The sequence below is a fragment of the Leptinotarsa decemlineata genome, unplaced genomic scaffold, assembly GCF_025532065.1.
Source record: "Leptinotarsa decemlineata unplaced genomic scaffold, Ldec_3_MD MMD2_tig00026282_RagTag_RagTag, whole genome shotgun sequence".
Taxonomy (NCBI): domain Eukaryota; kingdom Metazoa; phylum Arthropoda; class Insecta; order Coleoptera; family Chrysomelidae; genus Leptinotarsa; species Leptinotarsa decemlineata.
In genome coordinates this window covers 20763865-20782391 of record NW_027412668.1, presented here as the reverse complement: position 1 = coordinate 20782391, position 18527 = coordinate 20763865, and the positions used below count along the sequence as shown (strand labels likewise).

The 18527-nt window shown below is 34.1% G+C and overlaps 2 protein-coding genes across 5 annotated transcripts in view; one reads left to right on the top strand and one right to left on the bottom strand.

Annotated features, from left to right (window-relative positions):
- The first annotated feature begins 457 nt into the window (after nucleotides 1-457).
- LOC111505493 (centrosomal protein dilatory) overlaps nucleotides 458-18527 on the top strand; it is a 52753-nt gene continuing 34683 nt past the window's right edge. Inside the window, exons 1-3 of one of the 4 annotated variants that reach the window (XM_074180015.1) lie at nucleotides 464-588; nucleotides 2192-2311; nucleotides 4647-4761. In XM_074180015.1, coding sequence (XP_074036116.1) covers nucleotides 508-588; nucleotides 2192-2311; nucleotides 4647-4761 — 316 coding nt within the window. In that variant the 5' untranslated portion in view covers nucleotides 464-507. Of the gene's footprint in view, nucleotides 589-1981; nucleotides 2135-2191; nucleotides 2312-4646; nucleotides 4762-18527 lie in introns of those variants that run through there. The other 3 variants (XM_074180017.1, XM_074180018.1, XM_074180016.1) reach the window with 3 other exon arrangements.
- On the bottom strand, nucleotides 4892-12880 carry LOC141484578 (uncharacterized). The gene is made up of 3 exons (XM_074179543.1): nucleotides 12863-12880; nucleotides 12254-12444; nucleotides 4892-7085 (listed from the first exon to the last, which is right to left on the bottom strand). The coding sequence occupies exons 1-3, from the start codon at nucleotides 12878-12880 to the stop codon at nucleotides 5186-5188; spliced, it is 2109 nt and encodes a 702-aa protein (XP_074035644.1). The 3' UTR covers nucleotides 4892-5185.

Here is an 18527-nt window from a genome sequence, read left to right as displayed (position 1 = left end):
CTGATAAGAAACCATCCTTTTTGGTGAAAGATTGCATCGGTGTATTGGTCTATCCCTCACTGACATTTTTCAATCTTGCAGTTAAAAATAATAATTTTGAAGAATTATGGAAGACATCACGAGTATGTCCCATTTTTAAATCTGGAGATCCATCAGATATTCGGAATTATCGTCCTATCTCAATCCTATCGAACTTTGCAAAACTTCTCGTAATCGTCATCTACAATCGCGTACATTCCTCAGTTCGTAATATAATATCTCTGCAACAACATGGATTTATGGAAGGTATCACGTAGGTATTCCATTGAATCCGTCCGCTGTAGGTACAATATGCCATGCACATTCAAATTTTTTGTTTGTTTTTACCAACCGTTTTTTGTCAGCCGTGACAGTTAAGTAAAAAATTGTATGTTTTCTGTGAACTTGCTGAAGAGAAACAGTTTTGCAGTTGTTGTTTGTGATTCTTGTTCAGTATTACTTCTAGACAATGGGCTAAAAGTTCAGGCAATGTCTCATTTGACTGAACATCAAAGAGTAGAAGTGTTAATACTACTAGGCTGTGGGAACAAAACTAGAACCCGAAAAAATGTAAGTGAAGTGTTCAATAATGAAGATCCTGATCATCACATTTCTCAATCTAACGTTATTAGAATAGAAACGAAATTTCGTGAATTTGGGACTGTTAAAGATATTTCAAAACCAGGCAGGAGTGTATTGATTGACGATGGGAAGAAATTGGATATTTTGATTGACATTAAGGAAAATCCACATAAACCTACCCGACAACTTGCCGCCGGTTATGACATAAGTCAAAGTTCGATATTGCGTGTTTTTAAAAGTGAAAGTATTACCCTTTTGAAGTACAATTGGTACACGAACTCAACGAAGACGATCCAGATCGGAGAACTGAGATTTGCGAAATAATGGAAGCCAGGTGTCTGCGAGATCCTTCGTTTAAGAAAAAATATATTGTTTTCCGAGTCAACTTTTTTTTCAAATGGAACAGTCAACAGACAGAACTGTCGATATTGGAGCCGAGAAAATCCCCATTGGATGATGGAGGCACACACTCAATATCCCAGAAAAGTAAATGTTTGGGCAGGGATTATAAATAATCACATAATTGGTTTTTCAACGGAACAATAACCGGTGAACGGTACTTGGAGTTTTTGACTAATTTTTTAGTTCCAACGTTGGAAAGACTTTTTCCAGATAATGATAATCCGAATCAAATCAATAGGAGTATCTGGTATCAGCAAGATGGTGCTTCACCACGCATCTTACGGCTGACGTTCGTGCATATCTGAATGAAGTTTTTCCCAACAGATGGATTGGTAGACGAGGTGCCATAGAGTGGCCAGCCCGTTCTCCCGAAAACACACCGCTTGACTACTTTTTGCGTAAATAGAGCAAACAATATTGAGAGTTAGCAAATCAGAATAAGAGAAAAAATAGAACGTATCATTCCCGAAACCATTAAATATGTTGTTGATAACTTTCAGCAACGCCTTTATTATTGTCAAGAAACTAATGGCAGTCAGTTTGAACATGTGATCTGAATTATGACTTGGCTGTACAGAATATTTAATACCCTTCAAAATGAGTCATAACTTGACCCCCTTTTGCATTAAAAATAATTGGGGGGTGGCTGTCACGTTGAGGGGAGTGGAAGAGGGGGATTTTTTTATGTCACAGAGTGTCTTTTCGAATACATGAGTCGACGTGTTTCAGGATTTTTCTTTAAAATGGCTAATAACGTAGAAAATGAATTCATACGTTACATATGGTTACATACAGTGTTCACTGTATGTGGCTCTTGATAGAGAAAAAATCATTCAGCTGCAATTACATAGGATAGCCCTCTCAGATGTCTGATAGCCCCGAATTATATCAAATCATGCTATCCCTTTGATCTGTAAACTGAGAAATTCCTCACGCTGCATTTACTATATGGTAAGTAGTTACACACTGAAGGTGGCGTTACCATGGTTACGCGTGTAACACATACTGACATTCAATCACAACAAATAAAGTTTGGTAATGTTGATTGAAATTATTTTTATATACACAGGTTATTAGAATGTCGAAAAATACAGATACAAGAAAGTGTGATTTGAAATTGACTGGTGACAAGGTATCAATAAATTATTTTTCAGGCTTATTTCAAGTATTCAAAATACACGGTTTTCAGATAAGTTTGGAAACCAGGAACTCGAATATCTTGAGCACCGCAAGTTCGAAGTGTTTACTGCTTTCCAGATCATTATCGAGACCTGTTTCTGCTCTACCAGTTCTGATTTTAAATAATGAGGTGAGTTTGTTACACAATTCATATTTGAAATTCGAAAACATTTATCAATTCAGAGCAAAAACTCCAGATATGAGTAGAAAGTTGAGGAAAAAATTTTGTAAATATTTTTTATTTTCAAAATTTCATTGAATTCCAACTCAAAACACGACTTTTTTCTTTTTTTCATTATAAGACGCTTCATATTTTTTAATGGAAAAATACCGTTTCTTTAATACGGCAATTGCTCACTTGAGTTGTACAAGTTGAATTTCATATTGAACGAAAGTCATTTTTTGTGGAGGAAAATCAGTTTTTTATCGACCTTTTTTGGGTATTTTCACCTTCCACAATCTGAAAAATATGAAAATTATTATGGAGAACTTTCTACAAGTGTAAAAAAGGCAAACTTTCAGTTTACCCCTATAAGTTACTGTGTAATGTTATTTCAATATTTATATTAACCATAATCGTCCATTTTTAAAATGTGACGTTATTTGATTTTTCTGTGTTTTTATTTTTCTATGGAATATTGAATATTCACAATTTAAATAAAAAATGAAAAACCCATGATAAGAGTATTACAGAAGCCTTTCGTTCAACAGTAAAATTTACTTACTGAGATAATTCAGAAGGGGATTCAAAACAATTTCAATCTAATGATATTTCTGAAACTAATGTTTCAATCTGATACGTCGAAATTTGGTTTTATTCATATTTTGAATTGTTTTCTGTAGAATGAAGTTTTATTTTGCTGCTATTTGAGCATGTCTTGGTACTTCAGTCTGAAAATCATACTGACAGGAACTTAGTAATATCAATCGTATGAGGATAACTTCAGGAATATACATCCCAAAATCTCTGACAATATTTCTATGAACATTGTAAAATATATTATTGTCTGGAGACTGTATCGAGAAGAGATACATACGTACTAGAAAATAAATATTTCGCAATGAAATATCGAAATATTATTCCCACCCAACTACCTACACCGTAGGTTCTTGTAAATACCTGTCAGAAAATAACTACTTTCCAGGCTAATACCACGCTGGATATTGAATTGTATCCGACAGACATTTATGCAAGATACCTCACAGATGTTTCTCGTTCATCCGGCAACAGGATCATGCCGAAGTCATTCAGTTTGAGTCATCCCAGTAAGTGAAATGCGCGTCGAGAGATGTAATTTCTGGTTACCTTGGGAAAACTTTCCGACCGGGCGTAAAGTAGCACTTTAACGCCCGCGGACTACTTTATCGCCCGGTGGGCGATAAATTCGTTGAGAAGGCGCTAAAGTGAATTTTAATCTCATATCGATAGAAATATATATTTCGATGGTTTCAATAAATGCAAAATCATTGAAACATATCTGAATTATACAGGAGTGCACGGGTCAAGAATTCATCAACCACCATCATCAGATTATTGTACTCATAAGTAACTCATAAAAAGCTATCATTCTTGCTTATCTACTGATATCTCTATTATCATGTACATTTAAAGTAGCTTCCAGCATGGAATAATATGACCATATGAAAGAGGGCTTACGATATTTAGATTCTTCGAGAAAATAGGCAAGAATTTCTTATTTTTTACATTATTCTGGTGCACCACCTCACAAATTATTCATACACTTTGCCCTATATTTTCTTGTATTTACATGTTGTGATATATTTTTTAAATAACGTTTGTGGATATCAAATCGTGAGGTGTAGTTTTTGAAATTACTTTAGATCTTCATCAAGTAACGGCCGAATCAATCAGATTACTTATTTCTGGTTGAATACAAGTCACACTTTCTTCGTCACTTGAATCCATTTGAAAATCACTAATACATTATCTGTGACCACAAACATTGATAGCAAATATGGCTACTAGCCTATATAATCCTATTTGAAAAAATTGACTTAGTTGCCATGGTAACATTCATTCCATCACTTCTTGATTTATTCTGTTTCCGATATGATATGAATATACATCCTCACTATAGTCTTGATGTATTTCTATCGTGATCTAGATATAAAGAGGTGTTTTTCTACATTAAATCAAATACACCGGTCGTGCATGAAATATTGTATATATTTAGAGCCTAATTTGCTTTTATGAACCTAGATTCTCTAAAAGCCTATTTTACGCTCTTGATACAGGAATAACTATTAAGAAGTTTGAATTCAACCAATAAAAATGAATGTATCATTCACTTTTATGTCAAATTTCAAAGTTTGTTCAATTCAAAGATATCTGATAGTCCAAAGTAATACTAATTCTTTTTTTTTGGAAATTGAAAATTTTGAAATGATGAACACATTTCTTTTTTCGACAGGTACCAATTTGATTTTTGTTTTTTTCATTCAAGGACTCATGTGATGAAATTTCAAACTCCCGGCGACCATTTTCTGCGGGATATGTTCCGAAAAAGTCGAAATATTTCCACAAAGATTATTTTCGTAATAGTCTGGAGAGCATTGAAGGTACGAATTGATATTATCATTATTTGTGTATTTATACATATATGTTATCTCTTGTTTCCCACAATTCACTTTTTAAAAATTGGTTTATTTCTTTATAAACACTTTATTACAATTTGAATATAACGTGAAAAACTTGGAACATTAACAGAATAAATATGAACTGTACTTGAGAATGATTTCTAAATTAATGAACATCTTTCTGACCTCGCAGGGTCTATTTATACGTTTTGTATGAAAAACAATATTTGAACAGTGTCAGCAATTGCTTTGTCTGGAGCACAAGTGTTCATATTGCTGATACTGCACAATAAGCACTTTTAGCAGGAAGCTGTTATCGCTTTGTAATTTAATACGTGTGAGACGCTAATTCGCATATAACAACTCCCCTTTTATACAAAAAGTTGTTGCTTTTTGCTGCAACTTTTCACAAAACATTTTCCTTGTGGAAACTGGTGTTGAGTTGGATTTCCTCTTCTATAGGTTCCTGGAGGTTGATACTTGGTCTTCTCCTGGGGATGAATCTCGTTAAGATACGGGATGTTTGTCTGTCTGGTCTTGGATGATCCGGGGGTGGTTGATTCGAAGTGGATGTAATACCGATTCGTATTGGTCCTTTTCGTCTACATTTGCAAAAGATGTAAAGTATGATTAATACAATGATCAATGTTATAGTGCAATATGTGAACCATGATATGTGCTTGTTCACAAACGGCTCATTGATAAGTTTATCCAATTCTTCGGAATATTGGTTTAATTTATGTTGAGCGATGTTCAACTCGTCAACGTTGATTTTGTTGAGTTTCAGCGGTTTCAGTTCTGGAAGATGTCGTTTTTCAGGAAGATGGTCGCAACAGCTGTATGGTATTCGAACGGCATGGTTTTTGTATGTGACGTTCTTATATCTATCGACGAAGTATTTGGAGTGAATTCTAGTGCTTCCAACGAATGAGCTGCATCCGGGTTGGAGTTTTAGCAGGGAATTGGTTTTGATCACTCGTGTAACTGGTTCCATATTTTCGCAGTTAATGGTGATTGGTAGAACTTCAGATATTGTTATGAGCCACAAATTTAGACTCAGTTCCTGGACATTGTATTCCGTAGCGTAGATCAGTGAAGACTGGCAAGTTTTCGGGAGGACGGTCAATCTTCTCAATAGTTGGGCTTCGCATATAGCTTCGCTGTCAATCGGGTAGGGTAGTAGATCGGAACAGATTCTTACGCCATGATTCAGAGTTTTACAGTTTTCTAAATTTTGAAGTGAAATGTACAACAAGGATTCGTCATCTCTCGCAATATATTTTTGAACAGTTAATAATATGTGATGAAGTCCCGTTCGGTTATCTGGAATTGGTATTGGTAGAAGTCGATACAGAGTGTATGTTTCTGGTTCGACCAATGGAATTTTTAATATGAAAACAATTCTTTTGTCCACTTGATATGCTTCAAGTTCAATGATTTCGATATATTGAGCAACATGTGAGAGCATTGTGGGTAAAGGTAGATTGTTTTTATGGAGTGATTGAGAAATTTCCTGGAGTGAGTTCATTAGGTCATTAGGAGTGATAATTGAACTGTGAAGTATTTTCAACCTAGCGAATGTTATTGAATTCAATATGTCGTCAAGAGTTGATTCCAAGAAAAGATAGCTTTCCATTAATGTTTCACATATTTCCAATGTTTTCAATTGTGCTTCATAATATGCAAGATCGTCTGAAATGTTATAGATTGATTGTTCTATTTGCTTGATATCTCGATTGAAGGTTTCTTCATCGATTTGAAGTTTTTGAATAGTTGTGTTGAAATTTCTAATTACTGATGTGGTCACCGATATTTGATTTTTCAAAAGGTTTTCTAATTGGTGTTCATCTTGAGTGAGTTTATTAATACAGTTGGTGTAATATTCGCCGTCTGACGAGTCTAGATTACCAGTAATGGCTTTCCAGAAGGTGCCTATTCCATTAATTAATCCTCGTTTGGATCTTTTATAATAATTTTGGGTGTCTGCAAATATTTCTCGATATTTCAAGTCGAGTGAGTCAGATATTTGGGTCAATAAACTAATGTGTGTTTTCACTTCGGTTTTGAAGGATAACATTCTAGGGTTTGATTGATCAAAAGTATATAGCATGTTTTCCAAAATTTTGTTGTTGTTATTTAAGGCAAATTCTATGGAGTCCAAGTCTTTGTAGACGAGAAGAGTCCATTTATCATTGGAAATTTTCAAAGTGCTTTCTTCGTGAAGAAAAATTCCTATTGTGTTATTAATGGGTTGAACGGAATATTGGGAATGTGTTGAGTGCGTTGCTGAAATCAGCAGGAGAATCCTGAAAATGAAATCAATTTTCAGTACAAGGTCGTAATCTGTCAAAATTTACTTTTGTTTTTTGTCTTGTCTTCCAATTAACTAGCATTGCTGAGTTTTGGTAGATTTCTATAATTTCAAACGGGCCATTAAATTTGTTTTCTAGTTTATTTTTAATTTGGGATTCTTTAACGTAAACATTGTCTCCTACCTTATACTCAGGTATATTTTGTGTCCAAATAGTAGCTCGTAAGGGGTGAATCCGTGTGTTTTGTTTTTGGTGTTATTGTAACAAATTATTGCGTATGGTAAAATACCTAAGGGGTGTTCATCAGGGTTGTCGATTTTATTTGTTCTTATCATTTCTAGAAGGGTCGCGTGAAAACGTTCTAAGGAACCGTTTGATTGCGGATGGTCCACACTAGAAAATGATTGTTTAATGTCATAAAGCGTACAAAGGTCTTTCAGTAGGGCGTTGTTGAATTCTCGACCGAAGTCACAATGAATTCTGAGTGGAGTTCCGTAGTGTTGAAAGTATAGCAGTAAAGTGTTTACTACTGATTTTGCTGATTTATTTTCAATTGGGTAAGCTTGGGTAAATTTTGTGAGTTCGTCTCGAATTGTAAGTATATAATTTTTTGTGGGAATTTCAAGAATGTCAATGTTTATTCTCTCGAATGGTGTTTTCGGAGTTTCTGTAATGACTAGAGGGCTTTTAAGGTTTTGTCTGCAAATTTTTGCTTTTTTGCAAGTTTCGCAGTTCTTTACAAAGTTTTCTACGTCTTTGATCAGATTTGGCCAATTATATTTTTCTTTTACGCGTCTAACCGTTTCGTTAATTCCTCGATGTAAATTATTTTTTCCTGAATGGCATTGGTCCATTACGATGGGAATTTGGTCTTCGTCGGGAGTTCTTGTTAGATTTTGGCATACTGTTATTTTAATTTCTTTTTCAGCGAAAATGAAAGAAAGAATTTCCAAAATTGGTAAATCCAAATTATTTTCGACGAAGTACGTTTTGGAAATGTCTATTTCATCTGTCCATTTATAAAGGATGAAGAATAGAATTTCTACGGCTGAAGTATGATCGAAGGGTAAAGCGATTATGAAATATTTTCTGTCTTTAACGGTTTTACTTGAGAGAATATTGATTCTATCGTTGTAAAATTCGACATTTTCCTCGAATATGTCATCTATGATTTTATGATGAAGATCTTCTAATTTGTTTTGGCAGAAAAAAGTGAGGATGTATTTATGTGATTTGTCTAAAAGTTGCGAATTGTCAAATTTGATTTTTGAGTAATCAATCAGGGATCGAGTTTCATATAAGTGACTGAAATTTTCGTATTCTTGTAAAATTTGTTCGAAGGGGGTTTCTTCGTGTTCTGGTGTTTCTTTGTTTTGTGTTTCTGTGTCTGGTGTTTCTGTGTCTTGTGTTTCTGCGTCTGTTGGTTTGTTCGTTTCATCGATTTCGTTTGAAGCGAGTATCGTAAGTTTTTTGTGAAAATTTACACATTCTCTGAAGTGATTAATTTTGATCCGTGATAGGGCGTCGGCATTTTTGTTTATTTTGCCAGGTTTATACTCTATTTCGTAGTCGTACTCTTCTAATTTGAGTCTCCAACGTGCTAGCCTACTACCTGGGTCTTTTATTGAAAAAAGCCAAGTGAGGGGTCTATGGTCAGTGATGAGTTTGAACTTTCTTCCGAACAGGTATGGTCGAAAGTGTTTCACAGCCCATACAATCGCTAAAAGTTCTCTGTCAATCGTAGAGTACTTTGATTCAGCGTTGCATAGTGTTCTGGATGCGTATGCTATTGGGAGGTCTTTTCCTATCGGTCCTTGTGAAAGAACAGCTCCTATTGCAAATGCGCTAGCATCTGTCGTTAAGAGGAAAGGTTCTTCGAAGTTGGGGTAAATCAAAATTGGACTAGAAGTAAGGGCTAATTTCAATTCGTTGAATGATTTCAGACATTCTGAGTCGAATTTAAATGGGGTATCTTTTTGTAGTAATTTTGTGAGTGGTTTGGAAATTTTGGCAAAATTTGGTATGAAGCGTCGATAATAACCAGCTAAACCTAAAAATGATTTGATTTCTTTTGGGTTTTTTGGTTGGGGGAATTCTTGGATGCATTCAACTTTGGAGGGGTTTGGTTTAACGCCGTTTTTCGTGATGACGTGTCCAAGATAAGCGACTTCTTTCCTTAAAAATTCGCATTTGTCAGGCTGAATTTTCAAGTTAGCTTTCCTTAGTCTTTTGAACACTTCTGTTAGTCTTGAAATATGTTCATGGATCGTTGGTGAGTATATAATGATATCATCCATATATACAAGACAGCGCTCGTTTTGGATGCCAAGGAGGATGTTATCCATCACTCTTTGGAACGTGGATGGTGCGTTCTTTAATCCAAAAGGCATACGGGCAAATTCATAGTGACCGTTCTCAACAGAAAAGGCTGTTTTTGGAACGTCTTTTGGGTCGATTTCGATCTGGTGAAATCCTGACGCAAGATCGAGGGTGGTAAAATACTGACATTTTCCAAGCTGATCTAGCAGGTCGGAAATGTTGGGTAACGGATATTTATCGGCTACTGACAGTTCGTTCAGTTTTCGATAGTCAATCACAACACGCCATTTGGGTTTTCCGGAAGCATCTAGCTTTTTTGGTACTACCCAAACAGGGGATGACCATGGGGATGTCGAATGTTGAATGATACCTTGATTAAGCATTTTGGAAATTTGGCTTTTGACTTCTTCTTTGTGAATATGAGGGTATCTGTAAGATTTTGTAAACACAGGTCTCGCATTGTTAGTTTCGATTGTGTGTTTAATTTCATTGGTGAAGGTGAGGTTGTCGCCTTCAAGATAAAATATGTCAGAAAATTCTAGGCATAATTCGGTTATCATTTGTTCTTCTTCATGGTTTAAATGGTCAAGTCTGAGTTGGTTTTTTATCTCTTGAGTTCTGTCAATTTGTTCTAAATCATCGTGAGAGGTGTTAAAGTTCAAAATTGATTCGAAGTCTGTTATTGGTTCGAGAATAAGGTCTGAAAAATCTATTGTTTTGGGGATTGCGTTGGCGTTTATGATGGATGTCAAAAATTCACCATTGTTGTCAATTTTTACTAAAGCATTTGGTATTCTGACTTTCTCTTTTTCTTGCGCTAACAGTATAGCGTCGGTATTTTTGAAGTTACTTTTGAGTTTGAATATTCTTTCTGTTCTGGGTTCAATTGAAATTTGGTTTGGTTTCGAATTTTCAGTTACTTCATTATCTATAACTTTGAACAAAGGGACTGTTTTGAAATTTGTAATTAATTGTTTGTTTTTTAGATCAATAATGCAATTATAATGTTCTAGAAAATCGGATCCTAATAAACCATCGAATTCAATATCAAGGTTGTGAACATAGACTTTGTGGGGATCATTATCTTTGAAATTGATCAGAGTCGATTCAGTGATTAAAACTTTTTGTTCCGTGATTCCCTGGACTATTACATTTTCTGGGAATCGGTGAAGGTATTTTTCACAAGTTTTTGGTTTGAATATCGAAATTCCTGCACCAGTATCTATTAAAATTTTGAAGGTATTTGAAAGGTCTTTGATGTAGTATAAGTTTTTTGAATTCATGGAGTGAAGTGAACTTACATGAAGCGTTGTTCCGGGAAGTTCAGATCGGGGTGATAATCTTCTAGGTTCATCGATTGGATTTGAGTTTGAATGTCTGATGTTATGTCTTGGGATTGACTGAAATCTGGGGGGTGATGTTGTGTTGGAAGTGAAAGAAAATCCTGGTATTCTGAGATATTTGGATTGTTTATATTTTGGTCGTGTTGGTCATTTTGATCATATTGGTTGTATTGATCGTATCGTTCAAGTTGTTCTTGCGGGCATTGACCATTATCAGTATAATAGTCATTTTCTTGGCTACTAGCTGTATAGTAGTTCTCATACTCCGTGTTATAATCTTGAAGAGGTTGAGATTCTTCATATGTAACGCAATGTGTTCTTTGTTGATTTGAGTTGGGGTTGCGTTGAATTACTGAGGGACGATTCTGGTTTTGGTTTTGGAAATTTGGCCTAGGTGGGGTATTTTGGAATTGCGGTCTTTGTTGATTGTTTTGAAATTGTGGTCTTTGCTGATTGTTTTGAAAATTCGTTTGAGGACGGTTTTGTTGGGGAAAATTTGGTTTCGGAAAATTCGTATTTTGAAAGGAATTAGTGTTATTTGGTGGCGGTCGTTGTCTTTGGCGGCATTCGTTCGACAAATGACCAAAGCGTCCACAAAAGTTACACGTTCTTGAAGACTGAGGTTGTTGGGGTCTTTTGGAAATGTTGTTTTTCGGTTGGTTATGTTTGTCATGCTTTTGGTTTTCGAAATACGAAAGTTGGAGTTCTCTCCTGATTCGCATATGTGCTTCAAGCATGTCTCTGGGGTTTCCAGCGCGTATGATTTGTCCTAGTCTGGGTTCAAGTCCGGTAAGTAGTGTATTCAGTGTCATCGTTTCGATGAGTCTCGATTGAGCTGTTTTTTGATCGGCAGTGAGAGTAGATTTTTGAATACAAGCGTGCATTTTGGCGTTATGTACTTGTAATCTGTTGAAAAATATCAACGCGGTTTCATTTGGTAGCTGTTTAAGTCTTTGTAGGTCTTGGATCAAGGAGGTGAGATCTCGGGTATCACCAAAGTTTAAATTCAATAGGTGTCTGATCTCTTGATATGTTTCGGGGTTTCGAGAGCTTATCAGTTGGGCAGCTCTTCCGCGAAGTTTGTTTTTAATGTGTATCGTCAAAAGATTTCTTTGGTCGCGAGTTGACATTTGGTATGCACAATCGCAAGCATTTGTAAAAGTTGTAAGAAATATTTGGTCTCCTTCAAATTCAGGGACGATCGAAAATATTTCCGACAATTTATATGGTTCAATTTCGGGAAAAGGTTCAGGGATTGGTTCAGGGGCATTTTTGTTGTCAGGCATATCGCTCAATTAATCGATTCACTGGACTATAATAAATCAATAATAGCAATACTCAATACCTCTGAGATAATCGAACAGTACGATTATTTTGATGATAATTGATCTGTGCAATTATCAACAATTGGTTTTACAATAAGCCAATAATCAATCTGTATGATTATTGCAATGAAATAAAATTCAATACAATAAACGAGATGAATCTTTGTTGACTTACAGTATTTGTTTCATGGGTGATTCGTCTTGTTCTCGAAGTTTTCCACCAGGGGCTTCACTAGGTGTTCCTTCCGTGGTTTTCTTCAAGTGATGACTCCTCGGGTTCTCTTGGTTCTCGCTTTCTCGAAGGGCTCGGTCCTTTGTTTCCTTGAAGGATTGGAATCCACCGCTGCCAGTTAGAATTTTCTTGTTCTAGCAACGTTCAGGAATCCTACCGACTGCGCCAATTTGTTATCTCTTGTTTCCCACAATTCACTTTTTAAAAATTGGTTTATTTCTTTATAAACACTTTATTACAATTTGAATATAACGTGAAAAACTTGGAACATTAACAGAATAAATATGAACTGTACTTGAGAATGATTTCTAAATTAATGAACATCTTTCTGACCTCGCAGGGTCTATTTATACGTTTTGTATGAAAAACAATATTTGAACAGTGTCAGCAATTGCTTTGTCTGGAGCACAAGTGTTCATATTGCTGATACTGCACAATAAGCACTTTTAGCAGGAAGCTGTTATCGCTTTGTAATTTAATACGTGTGAGACGCTAATTCGCATATAACATATATGATGATCCTCACCAGAAATATTGATTACTAGCTTTTACCCGCGGCTTCGCTCGCATTTATGCCATTGAATTAAATAATAAATAGTTGAATAAGTGGCTAGATTTTGAGTTTTTTTTGAAAATTTTTTTTATCTCACATATACCTACAATTTTTTTCATATGAAAATCATCCTATATTACTTCCAATACTTTCAAGACATGTGTACAAAATTTCATGATGATCGGTTTAGTCGTTTTCGCATGAAACCGTAACAAACAAACTTACATTCGCATTTATAATATTAGTAGGGAAGTAGGGATTATTCGGAAAATATTTGTACAAAATTCACTAGATCCAATGTATCTTCAAATCCAATAAATCAACCGAGAATTAAATATTTTTTGAATTATTATTATAACAATTATAACAATATTATAATAATACTGACTATTTATAAATATGCAAAGTGATTTGACAATTGTTATTTTTTGAACTTTCCAATCCATCTATAGCACCAATATTTGAACTTGTTGTCGGTGTGACCTTATTACTGTGGAATAGTTGTCTCGTTATCTTCATTCACTCTGAAACCTAAATTTCAGTATACGACTCCGCCACCGCAGAGGAGTTCCAACCTCTAAGATCTTTTATAGTAGATCGCCACCATTTTCTACAAGCACAGTAGCAGAGGATCTGCGAAACGAGTGCTCTGTGTAGAGCTAATAATTTCCCAATTTTAAGAATGCTACAATTTTCTTTGAATTACCTTCAATAGTATGAACGCGCACAATTTGTTTCACACATTTACCATTCCTATAACCAATGAAAAATTGCCGATTTTCCAAATTTGTAGGCCGCAAATCTACATATTTTTAGTTTAAACCATAGGCACCAAAAGCAAGTACTTCTTTATGAATGACGAATACTCTGTCACACCTCTAGCATTTATCGATGACTTCCGAAGAAGGGAATTTCAGTTCTATATTTCAGGAATGAAAATAATCAAGAATTGTTATTCAAAAAATCATAGTTGACCCCATTCTCTGAATTTGATACACACTGAATGGATCATTTTCATTCATACATTACCTCAGTAGACTACATAAACTGATTTGTTGAAAAATTCAAGAAATATATTTATTTATTCATTCATTCATTTATTTATTTATTCACGGCGATGCCTATTTTGTACAAAATAATTAACAAGTTCACATATGTATTCAACAGTAATCTAAGATAGTTTTAAGAAAAAAATATATAAAATGAAATAAAAAAAATCATAAAAATAATGAATTACAATCTTTTCAGAGTATTTGTAAATGTTTCCATAGAGGAATTGAAAAATTTTAAATCTACGTTGTATGTATTCGCAAGTCTTAAAATTCTACCTACAGATTCATTCCGGCCATAGTTGGTGCGACAAAAGGGAACTTTGAAGATTTTCGAATTTCTTGTCCTTCTTGGATTCACATTTAAAGTTATAAGTTCGACAAGTTTCGGGAAATTGATGCTACCATTGATTATTTTATGAATTAGTGTAAGATCTGCTTCTAATCTTCTATGAGCCAGAGTATTCGAGTTAAGAATGTCCAATATAATTTTACAGTTATATTCACCAATATGATATCCCAGTTTATATGCAGAGTACCTTAAAAACCTATTTTGAACACTTTCAAGCATATCGATATCCACATGATATGAAGGGCAGCAAATTGTGGAATTGTATTCGATTATTGATCTAACAATTGAACAATATATGGTTTATATTGAAGTGGGAGATAATTCATTTGCAGATCTAAGAATGAAACCTAACATTTTTAGCGCTTTAGAAGTAGTATTTGCAATATGGGGTTTAAATGACATTTTTGGGTACAGAGTGATTCCTAAATCTCTGATTGTGTTTGTTGTTTTCAGTTCTGATTGATTGGTTTTATATGGCCAGTTAATGGGATTTTTGTTTCGGAAAAAAATTAATTTTTGACATTTGTCTATATTTGATTGCAGTAGATTTATATCACACCAGCAAACAAAGTTAGATAAATCGTACTGTAATAATTCTGTATCACTTGAGTCATGAATAACTTTAAACATCTTCAAGTCGTCATCAGCAAACAAAAGAAATTCATTATAAAGAATCTTCTTTCAAGTCATTTACAAATAGGCTGAAAAGCAATGACTCTAAATGAGAACACCCGATGAAACTAGTTCTCGTATTGTAATCGAATAGTAATCAGTATAGTTTCGTCTTTTTTTTAGTGAATTATATAAATTATCTCTCTCTATCTATCTGTACAATGTACTGTCACTCAGAGGTAGACACCTATATTCTCTAAAAATTTGTTGGGAGATTCAAATTTTGAGAGAACATGAATAAACAAGATTCGAAATCGTCAGGACTAGATGATTTAAATGCTGAAAAAGAGATATATGTTGAATATATAACGTAAAAATGTAGGAACGGAGAAAAAATAAAATATCTGAAATGGATTTACAAAAATAACAATGAAATGAACATTCAATAAAATACAATAGAATCAAATGAAGGTTTTACATCCGGTATAGTTTCGGTATCGACAACTCATTCCGTGCATACGAGCCGAATATAGCAGACCTAACTAATGGTATTCAGCTGAAAGCGCCAATCCTGGAAAATATCCCAAAGCATTATAACAGAACTAACCTGTCAAGTACTGATAATGAATTAAATCATATTTCCCACTTTTAATGCTGAAATGTTTGTAGCAAGTCATTTACAATCGAGTGTAAATAAAGAGGTCATTGATATTTCATAACATGCAATTGCAGTCAAATCTACCAAACTACAAATAAAACATGTAGGATGCACACTATCAAAACTGAGAAATGTAGGTGAGGAAATAATGCTATACTGAAAATAGAGAAACAATAAAGCCATCCACAGCATCAATACAAGTTACCGCCCTCCCATGAATAAAGAGGAATTCTTTTTTGAAGAAGGTCTAAACTTTGCCATTATCCATACATCTGTGCCAAATTTAAAATAATTAGCGATGTGGTACTTACCAGTTGATCAGTTTTGGAGAGTAGAGATGTCAGAAAAAAAATGACAAAAACGAGGCGTGATTTTCCAATTCCGTATTCTTGAAAGATTTCTATAACAAACAATCTTATCTATAAGAAACTGATCAAATCGAACTATTTCACAAATTCTTCTGGTCGTTCGTGAGAGGAATTGAAGCCGATCAATAGGGAAAAAAATTATTACCTGAACATTCTAAACTATCAAAGTTCAGCTATGAAAATGAATTTTCTTCATTTTGAGTCATTTGAAAGGATAAACATTTTTATAATTCACTGGTTTGTTGAAATGAGCTGAGAGATGAAGGAGAAGCTATGAAGAATATATAGGGAAGTTATTTATTTTTTTTTTTAATTCGATATGTACAGCTGCTTTATGATTTCATGCGAGAGGTCTTCTTTTGTTCAAAACTATTCACTTATAGAACTATTCAGATTTTTTGTTCAACAAATAAAATATTTATATTCAATTGAACTTTCATTGCTCTATTCTTCTTTCTCAATAGCATTGAAATGGTTTAAAAACAAATGGAATAAATGAAAAATTTTCTCTTTGAATAAACAGAAAAATGTAATAACCGAAATGAAAAATGAAATGCATTGTAGGTTCCGTATTCGGAGAGAACATTAATAGATAATGAATGCGTTTTTACTAAACCCACACTAGATGATTCACCAAATAACAAAAAGTCACTTCATGTAAAAAAAGTTATGCGCTGTTACAATTTTGAGCATTTGGATTGGTGAAAATGTTGAACTGATGTTTGGAAACACACTTTTGCGCATCTCCATTCTTCTCGCACATTTGAAGAATAATGTTTTTATGAGTGATAGAAAAACGAAAATAGTTGAAAATGAGGGAGCAGATGTCAATTTTGTTGCGAAGAACAAAAAACTTTGAATTGAATACATAGAAAATATACAATAATAAATCCTTCTTCTTCTTCTTCTTTTGGCAGGCAATGAGAATGCTACCTTTTTCATGAACACGGATCTCCACTAGTGAGTTATCGAAAACGTTATTCAGAAAGATCAATACGAGATAGATAAATGTACCATTCCTTGTTTCAAACAATATTTTTTTCTGCTCAAAGAGAAATCATTGTCAAAATTTCATTATAGCTCCCTCTCAACAAGAAAAGTTTTCCGCTCAAACTTTCCTGTCTTCTAGAATTCATCAAGATTCTTACTTTCAATTATTCAGCCACTACAATAAAAGGCCTCTGGTGAAAAAAAATCCTGGCTGTTGTAGCAGAGTTGCTGGAGAAAATCTATGTCTCATAAGTTTTAAGATATAAAACTATATGACGAAAGTTTCTCCATGAAAAAATTGAGTATAATGTCTAGAAATCCTGTGAATAAAATCTGATTGAAATTCATAACCAATTTTGCCTGGTTCGGTGACCCAAAATATTTCTAAATGCGGTTTTTTCTATTGGTTGGGAAAAGGATCAAAAATGTTCGTAGATAAACAATTTGGTTGTATGCTAACGTTTCGGACTTTACTAAATCCATCATCAGGGCTCTATAATACAATAATTTTATGAGTGAACAGTATATGCCAATACATATTGCAAAATTCATGAAGTTCATAGAATCTAATATTATGTAAAAGAGAAACAAACAGGTGCACTTACCAAACATTAGTTATCCATGTCAAAAAAAAACGTTTAAAATATATGTGTCGGCAACATAGGTACAAACGAAAATGAGGACTAACCAAAGGAAAACACATATAACACAGACACATTAAAAATGATAAAGATATCAAGGGAGACAAACTGATTAGGAATGGACGTTTGTGGTCGCCTTTAAAAAAATGGTAAACAATAGAAGGATGTCAAATCACACAGGATAACTTATGTGTCTTAAAATATTAAGGAATACGATTTAGTGAATTAAAATAAGCACTATCCAGTCCTTCTATGTCCTTTCTAGTGTTAACACTTTTTTGTTCGAAAATGTGGATCATCTCACTAAACAGTCGTTTACCTAATAAAGGTTGAATATCTAAAATCTTGGGGTTTGCAATAACAAAACTATGGTTGTTTTCTCTTGTGTATTCAACGAGGGCTGTTGGATTGGCAACATTCAACTTCCTTGTATCTCTTTCATGTTCAACCTGTTTTTAAAGTAACGTCCCGTTTGTCCTACATAACATTCTGGACAATTCTTGCAGTTGATTTTATAAACGACGTGTGATTGCATATTCATCAGAGTTTTTGTTTTTTGTTTCGAAAAAATTTTTTTACCTACAGTGTTATCAAATTGCATTTGCGTTTTTGGCAATTTGCTACCAATTTAGACGGTGTTCGGTAGGAGCCAAGACCTTCCACCGCCGCTTGACTGTCCGAAAATATTTTTATTGACTTGTGTATGACTTATACATGAAATGGTATGAAACGTTATCTGTCGAAAAAACCAACAAGAAGCTCTAAGTATAGAAATGGTTTCTTACCATTTCGTTAATGTATAATAGATAATAAATGGTATGAAACGTTATCTGTTGAAAACCAACGTGAGGGTGAAGAGGTTCCACAACAAGTGTTTTCAACTAACCAACTCGCAATGAACCTGAATTACAAATTCATTCACCATAAATCTAGCAAGCGTGAAATCGTCGATACTCTGAAAATCTAGTAGAAAACGATCAGAGCTCCTCTAAAA